This window comes from Anser anser, assembly GCF_964211835.1.
Source record: "Anser anser genome assembly, chromosome: 1".
NCBI classification, from domain to species: Eukaryota; Metazoa; Chordata; class Aves; order Anseriformes; family Anatidae; genus Anser; species Anser anser.
Genome location: NC_139720.1, coordinates 127,443,731 through 127,471,420, shown reverse-complemented (window position 1 = coordinate 127,471,420; position 27,690 = coordinate 127,443,731). Strand labels below are relative to the sequence as shown.

The following is a 27,690-nucleotide window of genomic DNA, read 5'->3' as shown; positions in this document are numbered from 1 at the left end:
TCCTAAAATCCTAAAAATATTTCTAAACATTTTTTTCTTAAAAAAAAAAATATTTTAGAATCCTAAAAAACATATTTGTTCTTGGCAAAGTATCTAAAGGTCTCAGAAACCTTTCAGATACTACAAGCATCTCATGGGTAGATATCTGGGACCCTCTTTGCCTGTTGAAAATTCACTGTAGGACTTGGGCTGGAAAGCTTCTTCCTGTGGGTAGCATGTTAGATCTTGAAGTTCTGTGCAGAGATTAACTCCTTGAAATTTAATTACCAGCTATTGCATGTTCAAAACACTAGCTGATGTTGTTTGTTGTTGTTTTTTTTTTGTTTGTTTTCCCCTAACGTATAACATGGGAAAATCATGAAATTCAGAAATAATGGGAACTGAGTTATTCTACCAACATTAAAGAATTTCTGGATAAATACCAAAGTAATGAAAGACATCAATAGGTCTTTAGGCCTTGTGGTTATATAAAGCTCTGTTAGAATTAATTTTGGAACATGTTCATATATACTGTGCTAGGTAATACCATGTGTATAAAGGAAAAGCTTTTTTGTTTTTGTTTTTAAATCTCCAAATGGTGACAGTTTTTGACATTTTCACATTACTCTAATGTAATTACTTTAACTTCTGAGAGACACTGTATAGTGCATGCTTAGGTTTGAGGTTTCCATAATATCAATTAAACTATTTAGTCCCTGTCTACTGACAGGAGAATGGACATAAGTAACTCTGCAGCTTTCCAGTAGAATTAGAGCTTCTTGCCTAGCAGATGTGCAAACTCACACATACATGAAGCACTAGAGCAAGCTGCTCTAATATCTGTAGTATTTACATGCCTGAAGTTAAAATCATGCACAGTCTCAGAAATGAGGCCCATATTTGTGAACTACAGTGTAGCTCAGACACGTATACCTTGGAAATCTTACTCTGGGGATTTTCTGAATTTGACTCTTCTATTTTCACAGTGTAAATATTGCATTCTTGATAGTATCTAGCATTCAGCTGAAATGTAGTTAGTCCTTAGTTACTCTACTGATTGTGGTATGTTTCTGGGTTGCCAATAGCTGTGAAAATAGTATAATAATGAATAGTCTGCAAGAGTACTTTTATACTGACACCGTTCATCTGTTTTTTCTGGGATGAAAGGCTGACTTTCTCAGAAGCTAAGAAAAGCAATTTCTGTTTTTTATGTCTGTGCATTCAGAAATTTGTTCTAGTTGTTCTAATCCAAAAAAAGTTTTTAAATAGTTACTTTCTTATTGTTTTTCTTTGATATCTTTTATTTGTTTTTAAAAGTTTGGACATTCAGGGTGCTTTTCTTCCCCCCTCAAGATGGGTGTAGGCCTTCTTGAGATGGTTTAGAAAGCACTGCTGCTACCAGCTGTCTTAAGTATAAATTTAAACCTGCTAGTTTACTTTGTACAATTCTTTCAAAAATGTTAGTATCTACAGATTTAAGTTTGACTAGTGAAAGCCTATAATCCTGTGTCCAAATTAGCCTTCTTCATCCTATGTGCAAAAAGGAAGGGAGAGACGTTTTGGGATGGATTTCAATAGCATCGGGCCAAACACTGAGAGATTGTTTGCACAGCTGTGTCTAAGCAGGGACCAAACTGTTAAACAACCTAGTGGGGGGAAAATGAATAGAAACTCCTGTTGGCCAGAGCACTGAATTTCCTGGACAGTGCTCAGGATGTTATGAAGTCATTGCACATGCTGGGTCAAGGCTTTTACCCATATTTTCCCCTTGCACTTGGGAATAACTCCTGTTTTGCTTTTTCATAATTATATAATTGGGTTCAAGCATCTAAACAAAATTCTGTATTGACGAATGATACACTGTAGGGTACTTACCTATAACTTCAATTAGGGGACCTTTCCCTGCCAGTGAGCTGCTTCACTGATGTGAGAGGAGACAGTTTCTGTGTATCTGTCTTGCTTCCTTGCAAATTGTAGATTATGAAACTGGACTACTGAGCAATAATTTAATCAGTGGCATCAGAAGAGCATTAAGCTCCATTAAACATTGGGTCACCATCAATGTCAGATGAGTATTAAATTATGGCTTGCAACTTAGCAATACTCATCCAAAAGGCAGTGCTTAGGTTCTTGGCAAGAGTGTAACAGTTTATTATGGAACAGATGCTTCAGAGCTTAACATATGACTGAAGTGTCAAGTTGTGTCAGAGAAGATGGGCCCAACACTAATGCGGTGCTCAGCCTTTGTGGGACACATGTTAAGGAATTGCTCTCTACCTGAACAGTGTTGGTTAAAAGAGTTTCATTAACAGGATCTCCTGTTGAATGCTTGGAAGTCAAAGCGTGGCTCGACTGCCAAGGACTGGCTTATGATGTGAACAGGTCATAATAAAATCTCTTTGCAAATGATGGAGATGCAGCTCTCCTCCTGATGCAGAGGGAGGATCCCTGCAGGCTGCTCAAAGGTTGAATTTGTATATATGTGTATATCTGTGTAAAAGAAACGTTGGTTTCTGTCTGGAGCTGGGGCACCACGATATTGCCAGCCTGATTCTTGGAGGATGACTTTGAAACCTCTGCTGCTAGTCACAGATTTTCTAGGTAGCAGCAGTAAGGTGGAAGTAGTAACACACTCTCCAGGTGGCTTCACTGATGTTAACAGCAGCTCTTTTGCAGCAGCTAAATTCTCAAGGGTCTTGTCAGTCTGCTCTGTGGCTCTTGCCACTTATGAAAGTGGTGTGCTGCAGGAGACTCTGACCTTGGCTCATGCAAGGGGAAGGAGGAGAGTGAAAAATGGCTCCTAGAATAATATTGTTTTTCCCATTTACTGTGTAGCTGCAAAGAGAATAAGGAGGAGATGAGGAAGAGAGGGAGAAGGTTGGGCTGGTAACATAGCAGATGTGCTGAGGAAAATTTTTGCTGGTGGTGGCACTGGGAAAAGAAGAAACGAGAGTTGTTTTGATACAGGCAAAAAATACCTGGTCTTTATGCAGCCTCTAGCTTGGTGGTAAGACAGATTGTCCTATTGAGAATTCTAACAAGATTTCCCTTCCCATCTGCTGAAGATGGTGGCTAGTGTTCTCACCAAAATCTTGCCCATGGTTAAGATTTTCTTATCGTTCTGTAATCGCAGGTTGTCCACGTGGCCTTCCCGGTAGAGTATTATGGCAGGGTATTTTGAGTCATGTGAGAGATTTTCATTTGTTAAGGGTTGCCTCACTGGTGCTCAGGAGTTGCCACCTAAATTCTTGCTGCTGTGCAAAGCTCCTAGTACTTCTGCTCCTGGGGGAGTGGGTTGCAGGTGGGGATGCTGTGCCTTCAGGTGAAGGAGCCTGGACAGCTGGGCAGAAGGCCATGGTCTTCAGGGAGTTGAATCATCTGGCTGCCAGATGAGGTGCTGGGGCAGTGTGTTGTGCAGAACCACTCCAGTGAAGGGAACTGCCTTCTGCCCATAACTCTCAACTGAGAAGTGCTGCCTGAGAAATTGGCTTGTCCTAAGTTGTCATGCTGTTATTTTTCTTTTCAAAAATATAACAGCGGTTTGCCTGAATTTTAATGTGAAGATATTAAAGCTTCAGAAGCCACTTCCCTTTTCCACTTTTCTCTGTATTACAGTCATGAAACTGGCCATTATGCATAGAACCAGCTCTTTAGCAGTGCAGAACCTGTCATGAGAAGCAGAATGGCACTGTACCTTTATAGATATGAGATTTTTCCAGTCCCTGCCTACCAGTGCTTAACTTTGTGCATGCTTTATTATTAAAAGGCCTGTTATTTATGAAATAGTTCAAGTTAGCAAAAAGATCCTGAAAGAACTGAAGAGTGTTAAGGAATTATTATAGGAGGCTGAAATAATATGTAAGCATGAGGGTGCCAGTGCAAGATCAGAATATAGCTGATAGACACATGTCCAACAGACTACTTGGCATTTGGAAACAATGTTCAAAATGGCACACTTGATACCTTAGAACAGGTACTTGGAAATAAATGTGTCCTCTGTCTCTCAAAAGTGCCTCTCTTTAAGTCCCACTGAGGCTCAGAAAGTTTTTTAATGAGACCAGAGAATTCTGGGGCAGGTAACAGGGACAATTGTTTCCTTTACTCTTTAGTGTGACAAGGAGGAAGGCATGTGAAGTTAGACAGAATTTCTATGATCAAAAGGCTATTAATTTATTCAGCTTTTATGATTACTTGAAATGTCATCTAACCTATATTTCAGGTATGCTTTTAAGAGTAAATATGGAATAAGGGATCTCATGCAGTAAAACAAACGAGCAAACAAAACCCCAGGGCATATAACAAGTTCTTTTAAACTCTGCAGGGTGAAAATTCCGATTATTTTTTTGTACTTTTTTTCCAGCTTTAGATTAGGTCTTGATCATTTATTAGCACAATACTAGGTATTTTATACTAAGTACCCTTTCTAGTACTTTTCAATAATAAGTGAACAATGCTTTAATGGGCAGGAGATACTCAACAAGACCTAGAAGTGTACTACCACTGGCTACATATAGCTAACACAGGAAGCATTTAAACAGCATTTACCTCTTGGTGATGTTTTGGGGAAATGGGCAGGGATATCCACAACTGAGACACTTTATCCCATATTGACTGATACAAGTATTTAATTCTGCCTGCTGGGGGTGTTGCAGAGGAAAGGATGAAGATCACTCAAAGAAAACCAAGGTCAGAATGCATTCAGTGACAAAACTCCTTATTTAATAAGCTATGGCAACAATATATCAGAGCATGTGGAACTGCAGTCTCTTTAAACATGTTCTTGGGTTTAGTTTGCCATACATTCCATGTGGCTTCGTGCCAGGCTGGTTGCAAGTACATCTAAGCAAAATGTGCAAGAGCATCACTTTGTCTTGTGTTGCCTTCTGGATGGCTCCATACAAGTAGGGGTCTAGGAGCCTTCGCTGATGACTCATTTTCTGTGATGCTTCTGGCCTCTTTCTACATTAGTTGCCTGGGAGGTTGAGAGTGGTGTGCATCCTCCACCTTCCCATCAAAAATTCTGAATGTTTCCTGCATCAGTATCAAAGTGGGGGAGTCTCAGTCTTTTTCTTGAGGTATTCCCAGCATTAGACCTCTACACTGGCTAAGTAAATGTGTGTGCATGTACATTTAGCAGCACTAAACTGCAGTATTTTGCACAAATGTATATATCATGTAACATTAACATTTAATGAAATACCTCATCTTGTCTTTGCATAAATCTTTGGGGACAGAGGTTTTGTGTCATTGATTTAGTGCTATGCAGTCAATAGTTAAAAACAAATTGTTATTAATTTTGTGTGACGCGTGCACACATTACTTTCCACGTGTACATTCATTTCTCTTTCCTGGGGATATAACATTGATGAGACTTGAAAGAGACTAAAATGTCACTGTAGATAAATTCAGTCTGAAGGATCTAATTCCTGCTTGCTGCTTTTTTCTCATATGGATAAATTGTATGAGCAATTAATGTGTGATTATGCAAAATGAGAAACTAGCAAAAGTGTAACTGTAGTGTCACTACAACAGATTTTGGTTGATTTTTTTATGTATTTACAACTTATGCAAAGCTGATGACATTATTTTAAGTGTATTGCCAAAGAAAATAGAAAACTAACAAATGTATTTTCCCATGATCGAGTTATGTGGGTTGCACTCCCAATTTGCAGGTTTACAGTTCATATTATAAATTTTACATTATGGTATATGTTATTCTCTTTTAATGAGAGAAAGAGACTTGGGAAGAGCAGGCACTCAAAGCTGTCCTTGCATGTATTTTTATATAGAGGTTTCTGCTTTGGATATAATTTGTAGCAGGCTGTCTTAGCCAAGAAGCTCAAAACTGAAATGTTTTTGACTTCTTAACATAGATGGGATTTGTGCGTATCAGAATGTAATAAAGTTGTAAGGCTGTTTGTGAAGTTATTTGTACACGTTCTGTCTAGTTACAGGTAATGCCACTAGGGTTCTGTCTTAATACTGAAATCCCTCCTGGGGGAAAGCAGACAGAGCCTGTGTACACTGGATGGTCTTGCTCATGTTGGAAGGCAGATCAAATGTTGGGAGAGGAAGAATAACTTGGAGCATGGATGGAAGCCATCCTGTAAGCATTCCCAGTCAAGCCTAGTATCTTATCTACCACTGCTCTGGAGAGAGGTTGAGTGTCAGCAGGACAAAGCTGAGGCATCGCTTGCATTGCAAAATGAATTGCTTTGCTTTTAGCCAAGCTGCTGTGCTTTATGAGATCCATAGACTGTCTGACGGCATCACCAAATAAATCTTGAAGGCTTATCTAAACTAGTAACTGATTTCTGCAATGGTGGGAAGCAGTCTACAGTACTGAGGTAAAGTATAGCTCTGACAACTGTTGTACTATTTCTTCAGGGACATGATGTTCCAGCTTGCTCCAAAAAGATACATTCTAGCTTAACAAATTCTTGGCAGCAAAGGTGGCTTTCGTGGTGAAGAACTATAATAAAGGCTGTGGCAGAGCTTATTTGACTATTTTGCGTAATAGCATATATTAGCCCCTGTGAGGGAGGGAGAAGAGGAGGGCCCTTCTTCTGACAACAACAGTGTGTTTAATGTGGCTGCTCCAGAGCACTCTGTAAAGATGCAAACATACAAAGGCATTTGAAAGAACAACCAGTACTTATTTACTTACTTGGTTAATGTCAGGGGTGTGCTTGGCTTACATAAACATCTTTTGACTGTCTTACATGTTATACTTTTTTTTTTGCCCTTTAATATATGATTCATTTATATTTTGTGGAGATGTAGGATGCTTGCTGAGACATCTAAAGTATTGCTGTAAGGAAGTGATGAATATTAGAAGTATAGCTTTCCCTTTTCTTCCTTAAGGCACTCCTACGCATATCAAAGTATTCGACCAGTGATTTTAAGTTACAGATGTTTCTTTGTCATGTGGAGGGGGATGTACAGCTTTTCTGCCCACAACCCTAAAACCGTCCCAAATCTCACACTGTGCTGAATTGTGCGAACTTCTGCTCAAGAAAGCTTCAAGCCTGGGAATTGCATGGGCGTTGCAAGAGTTCAGTTGGAGTTTGGAGAGGCTTTCACTCCTGCGTGCCTGCTGTAGGCTTGGACACTTGACGGATTTGCACTTCCTATAGTTGTATGTGATCATGTAAAGCACAGCTGCAAATAATCATGGGAGATGGTGAAAAAGCTGTGGAAAATTGGACTTTCATATCTCAAGTCCTGAGGGGGTGTTTCAGCTTCGCAGTCCCTTTGAGCTGCTGGAGAAGCCAGTACCACACCTATTTAGACAAAGCCTTCCATCCTTGGGGGATGTGGTGGTTGCATTTCAATGCTTGTGGTCATGTTTGGGAACTTGTTAGTTTATCATCCCTGTGTGGTGCAGAATTCTTCATTGGGCAGGGGCTGTGAATTAGCATAAGTGTGGTCGCAGCTGCAGCCCTGGAGCTAGACCAGATGGAGCGTGGGTTTGCCTTGGGCAGACTGCGCCCTCACCAGCTCTGGCACCATCGTGCTGGTGCTGGGCTTGAACCAGGTGGTACTGCCTTCAGTGTATTTTAATATCATTACTCTTACTGCATCCTTGAGAGACGTACTGGAGAAGTAATAAAGGCACATGCTGTCATTGGATGGACAGTTGCTCCCTTTGTAAACTTTAATCTTGCAAAGTTGCTTTGCACCAGTATAAACAGAAACCTCTAGAAAGTGTAAAGTCAGAACACATACTGAGAAACTTTTTTGTGCTCTTTCAAAAATTGCTTTGTATTTTAGGGGAAAACAATTAGCAAGGAGGTTACTCTTTAGATTTTGATGTATGGTAGCAAGTTCTTAGAAAACATCCCTGCAGGGCTAGGGATGCAGGCCAATGTACAGGGAATCATGGGGGGAAAAATGGGAACATCTGAGGATAAAAATAAAAATTCTTATGAAACACAAATAGATAAAGTAGATTTTAGTGAATGGTATTTAGGACCATAATTTTATAATGCTGACTGAAAAAAAGCCTATATGCCGGAACAGTTGCAATATATTTTAGTTTGCATGTGATATTTGGAAGACAAAAGTGGTACTTTGAGGAAGAAGTTAAAGATTGATTGTACCCAAGAAGACTTCCCTTTTTGAGGTTATCTGCAAACTGGAGTACACATGATGAAAGGCGAGGAGAGAGATTGCGTGAGAGTGAAAACTGCCAAGTGAAACAGTAGAAATAAAGCTAGCTGTTCAGGGATCTGCCTTTATTAGCTAAACAGCTTGAATTTCATGGAGGAAAAAAACAGTTTATCAAGGGTCTTGTGTCAGGGCCATGTCTCCTTGAGATGATGGGATTTCCTCTGTGAAATTTTATGGGAGTATTTCATTTACTGTTTCTAATTTCATAATATTGATGATGCTTGGATAACTTGTTGGAGAACTTCTGGTTCTGGTACAGTACAGTATTCAAACAAACAACCTCCCTGTCCTCAGTCAGCCTAGCTCTTCTTTGTTCTGAATACAAGTGGGATTCCTTCATAAAGAAAAAGAAAGAAAGATTTCTTACAGTTCAGATGTTTCTAGTTTATCCCTAGATGCCTCCCAAATTGCACTGAACTTCTAAGTCTGAATTTAAAATCTGTCATTTTATACATTCAATTATGAGGATGAATGCACACTTTCTACCATTCTCATTATGCCTGCCCTATGCCCCTCCAGTTGGATGTAGTAGTGTTTATCAGGAGCAGTGCATGCTTTCCTTTGATTAGCTTCATTTGAGGGATTCCTGATTTTTAATGATGCTGTGGGTTGTTTGGCAAGCTCCCCTCCCTTCCACTAGCAAAGAGATTTCCGCTGCCATTATGAGCCACACTAACTTTTCAGCACACGTCAGCATTTCTGGTGTGCAAAGGCCACAGCTGGAGTTGAACAATGTAATCGTTGTAATCCAATAATAAGAGTCCTAAATATAACAATAATTATAACCTCTTACATGGAGAACAATATTGATAATCAGGGATACTAATCCTTGAATTTCATAGAAATATAGCCCGATGTTGGATGTTGCAGTATTATCCACGTTTTAAGATTTCAAATATTTAGCAAAACTCATATGTGCTTGTGTAAAGATTTGGCTTTAGTATGCAGATGGGCAGAATGGAAACAAAAAAGCACCCGGAGAAATATGAATGATTACATTTATAAACACAATGCTGGATATTGTTCTCATAATTAACAAGCCTAACTTTTCATAATAAGCCCTGATTTTAAGTAGTCTAACAGCAAGGACCGATTTTATTGAAAACTTGGCCTATTAGACACTTGTGGTCATTGCACCCTGAAGGGCAGCTGAACTCCACCACAACTGTTCTCTCGCTCCCCCTCCTCAAAGGAAGAGGAGGGGGAGAAAATATGATGAGGGTGAAAAAAAAAAAGCTCACAGGTTGAGGTAAGGACAATGTAAGTAAAGAGAAAAGAAAGAAAAACAAGCAAAGGCGGTGCAGAGCAAAGAGAGAGAAAACAAACATTCTCTGCTTCCCATTAGCAAGCGATGTTCAGCCACATCTTGGGAAGCAGGGCCTCAATACACGTACTGATTGCTTGGGAAGACGAGTGCTTCCTTAATGAGAGCCCCCCCCTTCTCCTTCCCCTTGCCCAGCTTTCACTGCTGATCACTACACTGTGCGGGATACCCCAGTGGTCAGCTGGGATCAGCTGTCCTGACAACGTCCCCTCCTCGCCTCTTGCCCATCCGCAGCCTGCTGCCCTTTGGCAGCGGCCTGGAGGGGGCCTGGATGCCGTGCCCGTGCTGCTCGGCTATAGCTGGGACGTGGGTGGCAGTAGCCAGGACATGGGTGCGATGCCATCACTGTGCTAGCCTCGGATGCAGAGCGCAGCGCTGTGTGGGCTGCTCTGGGGAAGGTTAATGCCATCCCAGACAGACCCAGTTCGACACTGCACCTGGTTCAGTCTTGTATATCTTTAAATCATGCTTGTAGTTAGTCTATATATATAGTTTCTGCTTCTCCTCCTCCTTGTTTTAACTTCTTTTTTTTTTTTCCTCCAATAAAACCCTTTTAAAAGTTGTTCAGCACGCAAGTTTTTTTTTAAAGCAGAGCTGTTGATGAGCCAGGTACGATCTGTTCAGTCTTGGTGTTTCTGCAGTTTTTTGATGAACAAAATTGCCATTTATTGCCAACACTCTCATATAATGAATATTTATCCAGGTCTCATAAGAGCTCACGATTGTGAAATGAGACTGTATCTGTAGGCACGGAAACTGCAGACATTCAAGAGTTAGATTACTAGAACTGGATTTGTTTTTTTTAATTACAGAATTAGTACTGGCTTGGGACAGTAATTCTCTCACCCCAAATTGGGTTTCAACCCAGCACCTTCGTGAATGCTCTCTTTGGCTCCTCGGTTCTCGTCTGGCATAACTCTTTCTCCTTGTTTACTGGTGCCTTTGCACCCTTCTCCTGGCAATAACCTTAAATACAGAGTACAGTGCAAGATCTAAAAAATAATTCTATTTCCACTTGATATTTTGTGCATCTCTTCAGGAGCCCAGTGCGATGCCTTCTGTGTTTACCTCACAGCTGTATGCAGCACCTCTTGTCTGCTAGCCAGGATCTCAGCGTTCATAATACCTTCGGGAGAGGCTACATTATGGTTGCATTTCTTGTTTCCATGTCCACATCTTCTGTCTAAAAGTTTACATCTTCTGAACTAAAAGTTCTTCATTCCTTATTTAAATTTAAATAATTAACAAATTTAGAAATTTAACATGCTTTCCTGGCGACAGTGGTATATGTCTAGTGGATATAGTGTTTTTTTCTTACTGTTTTCCTTTCATTACCTAAAATAAATTGTGTGTATTTCAGTTAGCAGCATCTTTTAGCTACTGTTTTGACTATCAACAGTTAGGTTCCTAGTTTAAAAAAATAAATAAATAAACAACCCGGCCCTAAGCTGCACATGACGAACATCTTATACTGTATTCCATGAATAAGTATGTTATGTTTGAGAAGATCCCAATAATTACTCCTTCAGTCACTTTTAATGTTTGTTTAAAATGCTTTTTGAGTTTTCTTTGACTAATATAGGGAGAGGGAGCAAGTGAGAGAGGGAGTGAATAATTGTTTGGAGTAATGGACAAATACATCTTATAGTTAGAGGGTTTTTGCCTGGAATTGCAGATAACCAGTACACAAAGTGATTACCCTGCTGTTTTGTAAATATTCTTGCAATTCAGCAATTTGGCATTTTTTTCATTAATAAATCCAGTGCCTGCAATTATTATTATTATTATTTTTCAGTTTTAAAAATACTGTATTTTTTCCTCAATCCAGAATGAAAGCTGCTTCTCTTGTTTCTTTTGCCATTCTACCTGCAGTGCTTCTCTGGGACGGGACATTACTTTTTTGCTACCATCCAATCCTCTGTGGGCATTTGCCATCTACAGCACTTAAATGCATTCTGGTCTCTGCTTTGTCATTTGGCACTGACAACTGTGACATCTGCTTGTCACATATGAGACCTAGGAGGTGCTGCAGACCCTAATTTAGGAAACATCCCTGAGGTGGGGAATAGACATCTCCCATGTACAAACTGTGGTGAAACCTGCCCTTTTTGATCACTTGCCTCACGCTGTGGTTCCCCTGTGGAGGACACCTGAGTGTGTATCCCAGGTGAGAGCTGCTGGAGAAGGGATAACTGCCTGCTCCGGGCTGCTGGCCGTACCCAGGAGCAGATCTCTTCTTGAGCTGGAAGACAGGAAGAAATTTTGTTTTATTGTCTTGCTCCTTGGCATGAGGAAAGCCTCTTTTTGTATAAAGAAAGCAAATACATTAGTAGCTCACCAGCCTCAGATTGATAAAGCCTAGTTGCAAACGTGTGAACGATAGCACCGTTTTAACTTATCAGGAACTCAATTGGTCATTTAAGTTTGAAAAATGGCGTGTGACATGAGTGAACCCACATGTAGTCAGTCCTTAAGAGTAGCTGACTTAAATTGAATGCACGTCTACTGGTGAGAAAGGAGAAAGCAACGGATTTTTTTTTTGAGCATTTCATGTTTTGCCAGTTCCTTCCATCATGCTAGTTTGGGTAAAAATGTTGTAAATAATAGTTTACAATCTGAAAAGGCATTGTATAGTGCTATCTAAATGCCCAGTTTATGTTAAACTAGAATTTAAACTTTTTTCTCCTAATGACTTGTTAAATTCTGTGCTACAGTCCATTGCCTGAATTTACATTTGTTAAGGTGTGAAACTAATGGAGTTCAGGTAGGGCACAGTCTTCCTGTTCCCAGATTGAAAGGCGAATTTGTTTGCTTCAAATTTAAAGCAAAGAAAGTCCCCAAACCTGTCACTTAAAGAAAGCTGAGTGTTTTCCCCTCCCATGCAAAATAATTCTATGTATTGTCTGCACATTATTGCTGGCTAACTGCTGGGGTTACAGAACAAGGACATACCAAGGGAAGTTGTCAGTTTACATTCTCATTCTGATTCACCAAGGGAACATAAAAAAAAATACTCCTCTGTCAAAGTTTCAGGTATGATGGCTACACCTGAAATTTTCATAATATTTCCCTTAACCCCAAACTGGAAAGAAGACTAATAAGGACACATGCTCTGTCATTTCATTGTATTTTTCCAATCCTAAGGAAAAATTCCTTTCCCACCAATTTGGGGAAAAATTTTGGGGAACCTAGTTGCCACTATTTTTACAGCTGTATTTTCTCATCTATATCTGGGTAGCTGGTTAGAGTAGGGATCTAATCGTAGAAAACGATGATTATTTATCGTCATTTGAAATACTTTTTTTAAGGGTGCACTGATCTCTTAAGGAGCCACTTACACACAATATGGGTAATCTAAATTGGTTGGGTTTTCAGAAGAAACAAATTTGCACCTTTGCTGTAACTAAGATGCACTGCCACCGTGTTTGTGTACATCTAATCCATATTTTAGACTGTCAGTGTCCTTACCCTTGCTTCTGTTACAGGCTCAGCAAATAGCTCACTTTCTACAGGAACAGTCCCAGAGAGGGGAGAGGAAACACTTCTTGCAGAGTAGATAGTGGGATCAGAACCGGAGGATGTATTTAATAGAGAGGGTCATTTAACTGACTTACTACAGATGTGCATAACCTATTCTGGTGCTGAATTACAGGTTTGTTTGTTGGCTTGCTTGTTTCAAAAGATAACCTGTTACACACTTGGAAAATAAGATAATACCTCAGAGGGATCGTGAAGTGTGCGATTGTGTTATTAGTTAGAAGACTGCAAGCATGGAAGATTTCCCCTGAGGGTAGCACTGCATCATGCAATCTTATTCCAGAAAATCATATGAGTTAAAAAAGAAAAAATCTTATCAGTTTCTATTGTGCCATTGTAAAAATGGGAATCGACTGCATAGAAATCTGCACAATTTCACATCAATGAGCCATTAAAAACTGTTAATGACTTGATGAACTCTGGCTTGGCTCACAGAAGGCAGAACTCAATGACAGAGTAGGGAAGAAAACAGCTATGTTGTGTTCTGCTTGAAAGAGAAACTTTTCTAGAGAAGTTTTTTCTTTTGATGTTAAAAGCACAGACTTCTAAGCAGTTTCCTCTGGAGTGGCTTTTTTATTTTATTTTTACCTTTGTTGTTGCTTGTTATTTGTTTAGTTACACAAGGCAGAGCTTGCTTTAAACTTAATGAAGAGAGTTGCTCCTTCTCTGTTAATGCAGAGAACAGTATATCTGCTCACAGAATACCTCAGTGGGATGCTGGCTGACAAAAAGTGCAATGTATTATCTTCCCACCTTAATTGCTCTCCTAGACCCCCATCAAACTGGCTGGGTAATGAGAGTGCAGTAGTGGGATCTAGGCAGCATTGCCAAGCTCCCTGGCTGGAAAACTCAGGTGGGAAGCATCCTGCATGGGGGAGTGGTTCTTGAAGAGTTGGCCTCCTGGGAAGTCTGTGATATTGCTGGAGCATGAGACTTGAGGACTCTTTCAAAAAAAAAAAAAAAAAACCAAAAACAAAAACTACCACCACCTGTGCCTTTACATATACTCAATATCCTGGGGTTATTTTGAGGAGGAGGGGGGCTGTTGTATATGAGACTGTTACTTGTTCATTGATGTCACAAAACCTCTTCAATATCCTATGGGACCTTATACATCCATAACAAAATAATGAACCTGATTTTTGTAGAAAAACCGCTGTTCTTGAAATATCCAGGACTGCTAAGTATTTGGCAACCTCAGTTGCACCCATGGCCAGGAATAGGGAATAGTCCATCAAACTGAGTTATTTGCTGGGCTTCCTGTAGTATGTGAGTTGTATGATATCCTTGAATATGAGAGCATCCGGGCATAGAAGAAGAGCAGAGCATGACAGAATAATTTCTATTACACTGAAGTTGGGTGGATGCAGTTAAGACAGTATTGCAAAAGAGAAATCTGTGCTTTCCACGCTGGCTTCCAGGGTGTCTTGATGGAGCCCAGGTGCTTGATGTTTTTTGGTATATCTTGTCCTGCCCCAAGTCAAATGGCATCATAAGCCAGGAATGCCAATTCCCTGCAGTTCACTTGCTGCTGGCAAACAAGGCTGTCTGCAGTGGCTCTGGGAGGATGAAAGATGTGGGTGAGGAGCACTGACTGCCCTTTTGTATTGTTAGTATTCCCTATCAGTGCGCAGTTTTGTTTACAGAAAGAATTAGTGGTCTTTAATTAAGAAAAAAAATGACAGAAATAAATGACTTTTAATAAGAATATTCTATTTAGGGAGTGAGGGGAAGTAATTGTGGCAAGCTATTCTGAAAATGTCATGCAATCTACAGTTAAATTATTTTGTTCTTTCCTGGATCTGTTTTTTATGAAATTGTTGAGTCAAGCAATTGTCAGTAATATTTTTGTTTTCTTTATTTTTTTCTTACCTTATATGAACTATATGCATCTGTCTATATTACATCTGAATGACAAAAATACACAGATAGCAGGTGGAGGAAGAATATTGGCTTTATTTAGAATTAACTTTCCGTAAGTGTTTATTAAGTGCATCTGTCACGTCTTATTCTGGATTTGTGCTGCTAGTCTCTTACTGGGAATTCATTTTTTTTGAAACCTGATGACGTTCAATATTCTAATTGCATTATTCTCATTCAGAAGTCTATGTAAGCAGTGTGGGACTTATGTTGAGGCATATCAGAAGTACTTACTGCTGTCTTTTTTTAGTCATTTAGCAAAAGCACATCTACAGTCTATTTTTAATATATTTTAGACGAACCATTTTGTTCATTGTCAAGAATATTCAATTTCTTTCAAAAAATAAATGTCACTGTACAAGAGACGGTGCTTGTAACATAGGTCATGCAATTAATTTCCCAAATGGAAAACTTGCACTTAAGAGTGCTTTTGAAGAAAATAGGTACAAATATGGATAAATCAAGAAGGTTCTTACCATATACTTCATGATGATGGTATCCTGTGTATGCGTGTAAGTGAGAACAAGTCAAATGGATTCAAAAAGGCTTGAAAGAAAATTATTTTCTTTTGCAAGTTAAATGTCTAAGTGAGTTCTTACAGAACTGGGACTTAGTAAATAGCCTTTCTTCCAGGTGTCAGGCAGAAAAGAATAACTGAATTGTATTGCCACTTATCTGTTTGCTAATAGTAGTGCACATTACCTAGTGTGTAAAATAAATGGCAGCATTTGGATGAGTTAAGGGCGCCCATTGAAATGCTTTTGGACTCATGCTCTTTGACATGTTCTGAAGCAGTGGTGTCTTAAAAAGACATTAAGGTCTTCCTTGTACACCACACTGTATATGTGTGTATTGTGGTGTTTTACAGTGAAACAGTACTTTCGTTTAAAAGCAGTTCTAAGGGCCAAAGCCTGAGTATTCATTAGTTAAGTACAAAGTGGAAAAAATACCAAAAATATAGTGTGGCACACCACAAAGCATCAGGCCGTGGTGTTTTGACCTTAGTGTTCCTGTCTTCCGTTCTGTGCATGTGTTTGGCAACAAAGTCCTTTTATGGATCAATGTTGGTGGTTCTGGTAATTCGTAGCCAAGTCTGTAGGGGAATGAAACTAAGGAGAATAAAAGCTTTTGTATGTCATTGCTCTTAATGAGAATTTAACCACTTGTATTTTTCATTATTGGTGGCTTATGGAGCAATTTTTAGCTTCTCTCAAGCCAGTCAAGCACATCTGAGAGCTGCATGGCAAGGTGTGTAACCTGGTTATAGAATCACAGAATGGCTTGAGTTGGATGGGATCTTAAAGATCATCTAATTCCAACCCCTCTGCCGTAGGCAGGCACACCTACCACTAGACCAGCTTGCTCAAAGCCCCATCCAACCTGGCCTTGAACACTTCCAGAGATGTGGCACGCACAGCTTATAGAGGCAACCTGTTCCAGTGTCTCACCACCCTCTGAGTAAAGAATTTCCTCCTTATATCTAACCAAAATCTATCCTCTTTCAGTTTAAAGCCATTCCTCCTTGTCCTATCAGTTCAGCCCCTGACTAAGAGTCCCTCCCCAGCTTTCCTGTAGTCCCCCTTTAGGAAGGCCACTCTAAGGTATCCTCAGAGCCTTCTCTTCTCCATGCTGAATGACCCCAACTCTTTCAGCCTCTTGTTGTTGCTCTCTGCTATTATAATAGAGTATACAAATGATTTGAGCATCTATTTGTTTAAAAAGGCAAGTGAATGGAAGGCATGGCTCTCAATGGCTGGTTAAAGAAAACCTTTAAGTGACTTTGTTGGAGAAGCAAGAAATGAGGTGGCAAGCTCTGGAAGAAAGTGGTTGGAGGCTGCTGGAACTGGGAACTGGCTCATGAGAATTTCTGGTCTCAGACTGGAGGATTTTGTTTATAGCATGTTTGCTTGTGGTTTAGTTTTGGTGTGTGAATTCCAGAAGTTTAAGCCATGTGAAGATTGTGCTGGTGTGCTCAGGGCTGGAGCAACCCTGCCTGCCTGCAGCACCAACACCTTTGTGGGAGACTCTGGAGGTGTGGATGCACCCTAAAGGGGGTGAAAGAGAAAAGAAAATGCTACAAAACCAGCTTCAGAGAAGCCTTATGCTATACACTGAGGCTCTTGTGAGTCTCCTGTTCAGCAGCCAGATAGATCTTTGCTCTTCCACATATCTTGAGATTTTTCAGGCATTTTGATTAGCAAGCAAAAATGTTCTCACTGCCTTGCAACCTAATAAGCAGACACCTTTCCATCATTAGGAAAGGAGATATGTGCTGGTTGTGGTTGTTTGAAGACAGCCATCTGAAAGGTGCAATCTTTGAAGACGCAGCTAAATTAATACATTCAGGGTTTTTCTCAAATCCTGCTACTCAGTAGCAATTGTGTTCTTCCATCAGAGGGTATTCAGTGTGGTGCAAAGTTTAGGTAGACCCCTGCAAAACTAGGAGTCTTTCTTACCCCCTTGGCACAGAGATGGACATGCTGCAGAGCTTCCCTGAGCTGGTTTGGTCCTCTGAGGCAAGGACTGGTGGGGAAGAGGTGTGTGCTCTTGCTCTGCAGTGCTCTTTGCTCCAGGCAAAGCCATGTAGTCAGCTACACATCATTAGACTGGCACACAAACTGAACAGCTACACTTGGGGTGGCCCCAGAGCAGGACCTGGCCCTGTAGAACTGGAGATCAGCAGGGTACAAGCAATCTTGGAGTAGAAAACACACTCTGACATTGCACCACTGTTCTGCATGTCCTTTCACGGGCTGCTAGTCAAGAGTCCCAGGAAAGGACAGGTTCCTAGGAGAGGGCACCTCCAGTAGTGCCTCTTCATCGTGTAGCCTGCAATGGCAGAGTTAGGCTGGGAGAGAGGTTAAAAGGCACTGACAGCTTGTTGCTCCTGGATGCATTGCATTAAATGTATTCACACTTCTATTTCGTCTTAGAATTTTTCCTCTGGCATAAATGTTTTTCCTCATTTCCGGACTTCTATAGTACTCTGATAACTAATGCAATAACTTATGCAGCACTCAGAAAAGTCTTCCTTTCCTGTGTTCCCACTTCTCCTCTCCCCTTCCTGATAGAGCCATTGCTAATATACCTGTTATTAGAGACTGTCAGATATGCATTCATAATGCAGTATACTGTAAGAATTCAGGGCTCTGTTTGGGCTTCAGGAATGGTTGGTGTTGTCCACAGGTAGAAAATCCACAGCTGCCATAGCTCTCCAAATGTTATGATTTATGGGCAGCATAAAATTATATTACTTGTGTTAGTAATGTTTACGTATTTATTTTGAAGATAGGACAACTATCCTCTGTTGGCTTGATTTTTGGTTCCAGTCCATTTTGATTTGATTTTCTACAGCAGGATAAGATGTTGCTAACTTTTCTTTCCTTCTTCCATCCTGTTATTGCAGGTCTTGATGACTGCCTGCAGCAATATATTAAGAACTTTGAGAGAGAGAAGATTAGTGGCGACCAACTACTACGTATTACACATCAAGAACTGGAAGATCTTGGAGTCACGCGAATTGGCCACCAGGAGCTTATCTTGGAAGCAGTAGACTTGCTCTGCGCACTGGTAAACTTCTTGGGGCAAAAGGGGAGGGAGTGAACAGTACTTGCATATTGATCACTTGTGTATTCAGATTTCTAGTCCTAAAAACTATATAAAATAGTTCAAGAAACTCTTGAAATGCCATGTATGAACAATTTAACATTTTAAATCAAAGGAAAGATAAAGAACAATATCTATTGCTAAGGTAGTCCTTGTTAAATAACTTGGTACCAGAGATTAAAGAGTTCCATGTCTGTCATTATAGGAAGAAAAAAAAAAGCCTGAAATCACAAGAAGACTAGACTGTGTTTGGTTTGGAATGTAGAATAGTTGTATATTTGAAAGCAGTAATTGAGTGCCGGTTGCCCTTTACAAACAAAATGTCCTTATATTAACTGTCATTTTTCACTGATCCTTTATGCAGTCCCTCAGAGTATAGCAAATTATGTTTTAGGTGATTATTCAAGCTTGCTGAAACATAGCTGCATGGATTTCACAGTAGAAAGGATTAAATACTGAAATAATTATCTTATGTGTAAATAATACATACATCTATGATGCAGTATACAAAGGGATTTTGCTAATGGTCTTTTCAGTCAGGTTGCGTCATGCAAAATTTGTATTATCCCCTCAGTGAGGGGTGTGGTGCTGGCTTTACCATTCTTATGAACTTTTTGTGTGTGATTGTAAAGATTAATGATAGATTGGGTACACTGTCTGCATTCTCTGCTGTAGGAAGGATTGTGAACAGCTCTGCTAAGATCTGCTTGACTGCCTGAAGTGGTATTCTGTAGATTTTTAATGCACACTACTTTTCCAAGCTTCAGAAGCAGCTTTAAGGAAGCTGAATCCCAGTAGAGGAAATCAAAGATGGTACTCTGAAAGGCTCTTCAGAAGGGCTTGTGGGTTCTCAATATGCAGCAGCTTTTCTGAATATTCTATTATTGCAACTTTGGGAGATAGATGTGAGGAGTAATGAAGAGAGTGAAAAGAAAAATTAAAAATGTAAAAGTAAAGAAGGGGAGAAAAGACTTTCCATACAGGAAAATACTTTGTTTTAAACATGCCTTAGACTTTCTTCTTTAGAGTAGTATTCGTAATAATGTTATGAAGTAGCTCAGTGTGATAAGTTAACTCATCTGGTTTTTTTTGTGTGTTGTTGATTCTTTAAATAATGGAAAGGCTGCAATCCTTTAAAAAAAAATAAAAGAAAAAAAGAATTGTACAGACATACAAGGAAACAGAGTTAGTCACAAAGCACTTTTCTCATCAGAAAGTGCAAAGGAAAACAAGAAAATAAATACTTAATTAACGGTAGGGTGAACACTGAGGACAATTCTTTCCAAGCACACAAGGGAGACAGATTGTGGCTTTTTCAAATATATCCTATTTTCACAGAAATAACCTTGTTTGTTAGTTGAAATTTCCTTTTGTTTTTCTGGTTATATAATTACAGATGTTATCTTTAGACAAACAGACACATCTTGTATTTGTAGGTGCCTTATCTTAGACAATAGTGTATGGAACTAAGTTGTATATCAAATAAGGAATTTGTAGTGAAGGCTAACGCTGCATTCTTAATTCATGCAATAAGTCTCTACCTTCCTGGTCCATGTTGTATATAGTGTCTGCTTTTCTGAGTTGGTCTTAAAGAAAACTCCATCACTGAAACATGATAACAGGCATTCAGATCTCAACTTCTAATTTAAGTTGAGGCTTTTGCAATCTCACAGTTGGCTGGTGATAGCTCCTCAGGGACACAAAATGTGATTGTTATATTGATTTTAGTGGACTTAATTTGAATTTATTGTTCACCAATCAGATAAACCTCTTAGGAAATTTAATTCAGAGGCAATCCTTTTGGCTATACTGGTCCTATACTTACAGCCTATTTTTCTTTTATTGCATCAGTAAGTATGTGTCCTGGTTAGTGCTTGCCTGTTCTTCTGATTAGCCTCTGAAATGGACTGTACATTTAGGAGAACTCTAAGCCCATGAGTGTTCAGCATAGGACAACTGCTCATGCAGGTAGTCAATGCGCAAGTTTTTGAAATGAAAGCTATCTGCTTATTTCTTGTTACACTGGAGTTTAACAGGATTCATGATACAATTTGCATGAGTTACAGGTGTTGGATCCAACTGAATTAAGTTCTAATTGGATGCTGGAAATTATCAGTAGTAGGTTGAGATAGGAATAGCAATATTAATTTTGCCTTGCATATATAATCTCTGATTTTAAGCTAATCATTAAAAACCAAAGGGATTGCAGCTTCTGGTTCCTCTCCCCATTCTCTCTGAGTCAGTGAGTGACCACCTAAAGAGCTTTTTTGGTGTTGAGGACAAAATCACCTCCCACCATTCGTTCCTGCTCCCACTCTGCAAAGAGAGGTTTCTAAGGCAGAGGGGCTATCAGTGAAGAAAGCTGCTGTGATAGTTGATATGCTTTAGGAGATTCCTTCTTTCTATCCCCTTTCCAACAGTTATTTGGGGAAGACTTCTGGTGATTTCTGCTCTTTAGCTGTGGTTATGGCAAATAGCAAACTATCTTCTTGTATTACATGTCTGTAGCTCATGGGGCAGTATTTTCTTCCTGGAGGGAAGTGGAGGACCTGAACAAACCATGTTTGATGGGTATGGAGAATGCTTGGGACCTCCTTAGCAAACAGGCTGTGAACAGTGCAGAAAAGACAAACTGCTTGCTGCAGTAACAGTGGGAACCACTTATGATTGATAGCCCTATTTAAAGGAATTGGTTTGCTGACATTTGACAGAAGGTGGGTGGCTGTGGTCTCTCACAGTATTTCCATCCTGTTATAAGCACTTGCAACAAATGGATTCTCCAGTGTTTGCTAGCTGTTTGGAGGACAAATGGTGGCCTGTGTCACCTTCTCAGTTGAGTCTCTCTTGGCTGCCAGCTGCCATACTGTGCTGTTGACAAGATAGCAAGCACCCTGGGGGTGAGATTCACAGGTTTTCTTTTCCTGTGCTGCTACAGAGAAGGTGGGATAAAGATTTTGCCCAGCTGCTACTGCTGTTACAGGTCATTCTTGGTGATGACAGTGGGGGCCGACATGTATCATACCATCACTGAAGCTGAATGTGCTCCAGGAGAGAGCGAGTACTGTAACTAATGTAGTATGAGTCTTCACTCTCTCCTTCAGTCTGTGAAGGTGGGAGTATGTTCAGTATATTTTCTTGCCATTGTGTTTTTGTTTGTTTGTTTGCTTGTTTTTGTTTTATAATAACTTTACATCAGAAAGGGCAAGATAAATGAAATGCACTCTGTGCTTAAAAATGCTTAAAAGCAGGAATTAAGGAGGTATGTGATGGTATTTAATTGCTAGAGTTTGAGAATGGTTTTGGATCAGTTCTTGAGAAAACACCATGATGGAGTTACTCCTGTAGAATTGCTCTGTTTCCAGTAATACATTGCTCTTCTTTCTTTCCCTTTCTGTTCAAATTGGTATGTGAAACCAAGACCACGCTGGTGATACCAACAGATAGATTCCTGCTTGATGTGGAAATGCATGTTGATTCATGCTGACAAAATCTCAGAACTGGCTGAAAACTGATAAACCAAGAAACTGCATGCCCAGTTATAGAGATATGGGAGAACTTCTACTGAGTTAACTATCATGGTATTTTTTTATCCGAACTACTCCCAGCTAATAAAAGATACACTTGCTCATCACTTATAAAAAATATCACCTAGAACCAGCCTCAACCTCATCCTTTCCTGATGCTCGTTACAGTGAAGCTAGTGTAAGACTACTTTACATTCCATAAGTAAACAAACCAGAGCAGCAGACCTTCATCCACACAGAAAATGCCAGGAGCCTTGCTTCTCAGATGGCTGCTTTAAGAACCACAGCTGATTGGACAATGCCGACTGAAAATTAATTGAGGAAAGATGGAGGTGATGCTTACAAAAAGAGGAATGTATATTGAAGAACAGATTGCTTAGGTAATGCCATCAAATTGCTGTAGCAGTCTTCAGTTTTGAAATGCATCAGAAGGTCTCGTACCTCCTGAAATACCTAACTTTGCAGGAGGAAAAAAAAAGTCCATAATTCTTGTTCCACTTTCTGTTTATCAGGAGATGATGTTTCAATTTACCGACCTGGATATGACCATATTTTGTGGAGTGTCCTTGGCCTCTGATCTTTTTCTCCTTGGCATCAAATTTTTCCCAGAAAATGTTACCTTCTGCCTTGCTGTCTGGAGAATACAAAGATTGCACAGCCAAAGATTTCTTCTTCCATCTTTAAAAAAATAATCCAATTTTCCTGACATATCACCACAATATATTGATGCTTAAGGGTGTTTTTTGGTAGTGGTGTTTTTTGTTTGTTTTTGTTTGTTTTGCTTTGCTTTTCCAAACTATAACGTAGGTTTTGTTTGAATGAAGAATACTAAATTATTTTCATTTCATCGTGAACAATTTTTTTTAAATGAGAACTTGAAGTGGAAAATATTTTATCCGGAGAAGAAAAGAATATTTAGAAAACTTCACAAATTACATTTGAATGCTTTCAAATTTTATTTAAGCAAACATGTTAGTTAAAGCTCTATGAATTTGCAAAATATTTTTCAGGGAACCTGCATTTGTGTAGAAGAGATTTTTGTTTAAAAGAAAAAATGTTTTTCACTTTGTACAGAATACTGATTTTAGTACTGGTTTCATGCAGGTTACTTAAATTTACTGTGGCTGTGGAGGAATTTATTATACACTGTACATCTGAATCTGTAAAGCTAGAAGATTACAGCAGATGAAATAGCATTATTATTTGGCAGACAAAATGTTGGTGTGTGTGCTAAAACTTGAAATTACTTATCATTTACCACTAACACATATTCATTTGCATATAAATGTTTTAAAAAGTAGATCTACTTTACCCATGAATGATTCAATTCCTCTTAAGAATTATGCCTTTTATCTTAATTTCATCTTCTTGCCATTTCTCACACACATACTTTCCTTTGCCCTTATCACTAGTCAGATCTTAAAAATACTTTTGTCAGTAATAGTGAATATTACACTTAATCACTGTAGTGCTAAATGAGGAAGGCTTTCATTCCAGAATGGAAATGTGTGTACTGAAGTTACAATTTATTGTTAATATTCTGCATGCTCACAGCATAAAAATTACTTACCCTTTTTACTCTTGCCCTTTGCAAGTTAAAATTCTACTTGTATGTCATCTGCCTTCCTGTCTTCAGCCTGAGCTAACTTACTGCAAAGAAGGATATCCTCAATCAAAAGACCATAACTGGATCAATAAAAACAAGGACCTAAAGGGTGTATGTTAGCTGATAGAGATCACATTGAAAATGTTTGTTGCTGTTAGTAGATCTTTTCTACAGAACTGCAGTAAAGCCTGTGGTATGCCAAAGGCAGTAAATATGTCCATATGCAAAGGGCAAATGTGAATGCCCTTCCTCTGACCTATCTCAAAAATTGGCTATCTATGTAGATAGATACTTTTCTTAGTTGATTTTTTTCTTTGGGCTGTTCTGAGTTGTGGGCGAGTGCAAAATATATACCCTGATTAAAAGCAGACCGATTAAAAAGGACTGTTGCAATGTAAAATGTTTTAAAAGTGGTAGTGGGTTTATAACAATCTGTTGTTGTTGTTGAAACTGCTGATAAGCTGCTTAAGAATCTGTGAAATGCACTTACCTGAATATATAACCGGTATTTTGAATTCTGGAGAAATAACAGGACCTGGCTGACTAAGGCCAAAATTACATGAGCGAGTAGAAAAAATAAAAAAAATAATGAGCACTTGGTCTTGTAGAATCTGCTGCTTGAATAAGAGTAAGACGAATAGTTATATAATTGCTCTATTAGTGCAACAAAGCATAACTAGGGCTTGGCTTTTTGATGTGTTACTTGATTGTGCTGTGGGAAAAGAGCTGTTTTTTTCAGGAAAGGGGAGGATGATTAATAATAATCTTTACCAGGCTCTTCAGGACTGTAGCTGTCATGTACCTGATTTTTTTCTGACTGCAAATGTTTAGGACAAATATTTATATTCTTTGAAACCATCTGCCTTTTAATCAGTATAAACCTATTGTAGTTATTAAATAATAAGTGCAATTTGAACTATCTGTCTTTATTCCTTATTGACTAATTGTATTTATGAAACAGATACATAAGGATCATATGTTGTGAACTTCTAAATTATCCCATATGTCAGTGCTATTGGAAGGGGAGAGAACCCTAGTGTTGGTATTTCATGATGCTGGAAGAAGGGCTGTTAGGACTATATGTTGTAGGCAGAACTGATGAGTTATAAAGTTACATAAGGCACCTTCCGTATGACAAGCTGTGTTCTCAAGCCGCTCACAACTTTAAACTGGTAAACTGGTTTGCCTCATGCTTTGTGGGATGTGTTCAGCCAAATGTTTTTGAGAATGAGATTCAGAACAGGATGCATTTTTATTTCAAAAACAATGTTGGAGAAAAAGGTTGGAATTTTTCATGGGAAATTTTTAGCGACCCCAGATTTTGAGGCCTGGTTTTGAAATCGCTGCTACGCACCATAGTATCCACATGATGCTGTTTTGATTATAAATTAAAAAACTTCCTCAGGCTTCCCAAGAACTGGGGGCTCTAATCTTTACTGTTTCCAGTTTGCTTGTTTAAAAGCAATAAATATTACATACAGAAATGCTGCTTAAGAATGAAATTTGGAAGATGAAAGCATTGAAAAACAGTGAGGAGCAAAGTTAAGCTTGCCTGAGATTATCTTAAGTCCACTTCTTTGCAGGCATATGTTCTTCTCACAACAGTGTGTGAATAGGTGGAAAAAAAAGCCACAACTTTTAAAAAAATTATGTTAGAAAGAAAACTTGGTTTCATTCTTGTGATTATCTGTATTACTGTGAGATATCAGGCATAACTGAGAAGTTATATTTCTTTACACAGAAATTATTACACAGTGCACATCATTTATTACACATTACAGCTATCTCAGCTGTGATATTTGTCTTTGCAAAAGGTTGCCACTTTTTTCTTCCATTAAAAAAATAATGTTTGTGAGTGTGGTGTCAAATATTTGCTAAAGAAAAATAATCCTTTACCTTCTGTAGCTTATACAGTCATAGTAGCCTTCTCCGTAGGGGCAGCAGAATTAATCGATGTAAGCACTGATATCTGCTGTGCCTGCCTGCAGAAGCTGTTCTTATTTTTCTTTTACCCCCAAGCACCATTGTTGCAGCAGTAGTGTCAGTTCTCATCTTGTGTTGCTTCAGTGAGAGTCAGCACTGGTCACGGCATGCCTTTTGCTCCACATGGTTTCCAGCAGATTTGTGGGCTGAATGAGAAGAAACAGTTATCTAGGGAGATAGGCGGAGGGGTCCATATGCTTATTTCTTCATCTTGGGTTATTTGTAGGAGTCACATGATGTCCTTGAACTTAATGTGGCCTCTGTGCTTGGAGATGTATAGGCATTTGTGGTTACATAAAAAGTTGTGATAAGGTTATATGTTTTAAGGGATTTTTGGATTTGTTAATGGGATTGCGCATATGTCTGTCTTCCACACTGTGGTGTATTTAGATTTGGACTTCTTTTGGTACCTGAGGTTGGCTTTTTAAGATAGATGTGTTGCACTGGAACAGGCAGCGTAGACATACTCTATAGATGTCAGCAGCCTCCAGACACCATGTCTGAGGCAACAGAAATAGCTTGCACTGTATGAGTTTCTTTTCTAACCCATGCTAGTAGTGTGAGGTGCACTTGCTTACTAGCAAGGGCTAAGTGAATTTAACACAGAAAAAATTGAAATGAACTCTGATTTTTTTTGTTGTTAATTTTTATTTGTGTGGTGAAGGGTAACTAATACTCATCAAACTAGTCCAGAAAGGTTCACTTCACTCCCAAAGTTTGGTGACTGAAGTCTTTTCCTACCCTATGGTGCTGGTGCAAGGAAGGGCTGGCAGATGGCCTGTCTCCCCCCACCAAAAAAAAATAAATATCAAAACTCATCAGTGATGATTAGACCTGCTGCTTGTCAGCACGTGAAGAAACGAGCTACAATTCATCACTCACACTGTCATGTGAAGCCACAGAAAAGTAATTAGCAGGTAAAATGTCTATTAATAGCTTCCACCACCTTTTGCTCAAGCACCTGCTGACAAGCTATTACTCTGTGTAGCTTAGCTTCATCAAGTTCTTGTTTTGTGATTGCTAGAAAAGATGCCATTAGAGCCATTTCTGTTGAGGTGGGGTGTCTCTGAAGAGACTCTTCCTCTATGGCCCCTTGTTGATAAAGCAGATGCGTAGACTTGCCTTGCTGCTAGTAATCTCTACAAGCACGCAGAGATTTCTTTGTGCTTCTTTCAGTGACTGTAAATTTATTTTGGCTAATGACAGCACAACTTGTGTTAGTGCAGGCTAAATGCAGAGTAGGGAAAAACAAAGAATTGCCGTCTTTGCCTGCAATTATCTTTTTACGTTGCTTGGAAATAAATGCAGCGTATTTCTAAGAAAACAATATTGTTAATAGTATAGTATCAAGTATAAAGTATGATTGAACTTGGCAGTTATTATTTGAGCAAGCTTTTTTCCAATATTAAAACATGCAACTCTGTTTCATTTTTAATGTGGGCCAGAAATATTAGCAATAAACAAAGTGGGGATTTTGTTAGCTTGGCTGCTGTTGTAGGATCCCTTCTGCTTGGAGGCTTTGATAAACACAGCTGCCCCAAAATATATTCTGCCTAAAATTTCTCTGTATTTTACATTTCTGGCTATATCTGTCTCATATTGCAGGTAGAGGCTTTACCAAAATCAGTGCCATTCCTGATGTATGACTGAATTGTATGTAGCTTGGACATCAAGTAGGCCCCTCCATTTTTTATGTTAAAGAAAATGCACACAGTTGACAAATGTATCTGGAAACAGACTGTGTCCCTTCCTTTCCACTTATCTGGCAGTGAAAAAAGGCATCTGAAAAAGAAAGAATATGTATGTAGTCGTCACTTGAAATGTTAACAAGAATCCACTAAGCTTTTACAGGAGGTGCTTTTCTAAAGAAGCATATATGCACCTGTTATTCAGTCACAGAATACTGTTTTGATGATCTTCTTGCTCAGCATTTCCTTTTTACTGATGATTTGCTTTCTGGTGGGACTTGAGGCCTATGCGTTATCAGCGTAGGCTCCCACTGCAAGCAGGCACAGTGCAGGCTGCTATCCGTTACCTGC

At 39.2% G+C, this 27,690-nt stretch overlaps 1 protein-coding gene across 8 annotated transcripts in view; it reads left to right on the top strand.

Annotated features, from left to right (window-relative positions):
- The window catches only part of CNKSR2 (connector enhancer of kinase suppressor of Ras 2), a 224,254-nt gene that overhangs the window by 18,949 nt on the left and 177,615 nt on the right, over nt 1-27,690 (top strand). For all 8 annotated transcript variants that reach the window (XM_083826294.1, XM_083826291.1, XM_083826293.1 and 5 more), the window contains exon 2: nt 18,339-18,502. In XM_083826294.1, the coding sequence (XP_083682420.1) occupies nt 18,339-18,502 (164 nt within the window). The remainder of the gene's footprint in view (nt 1-18,338; nt 18,503-27,690) is intronic.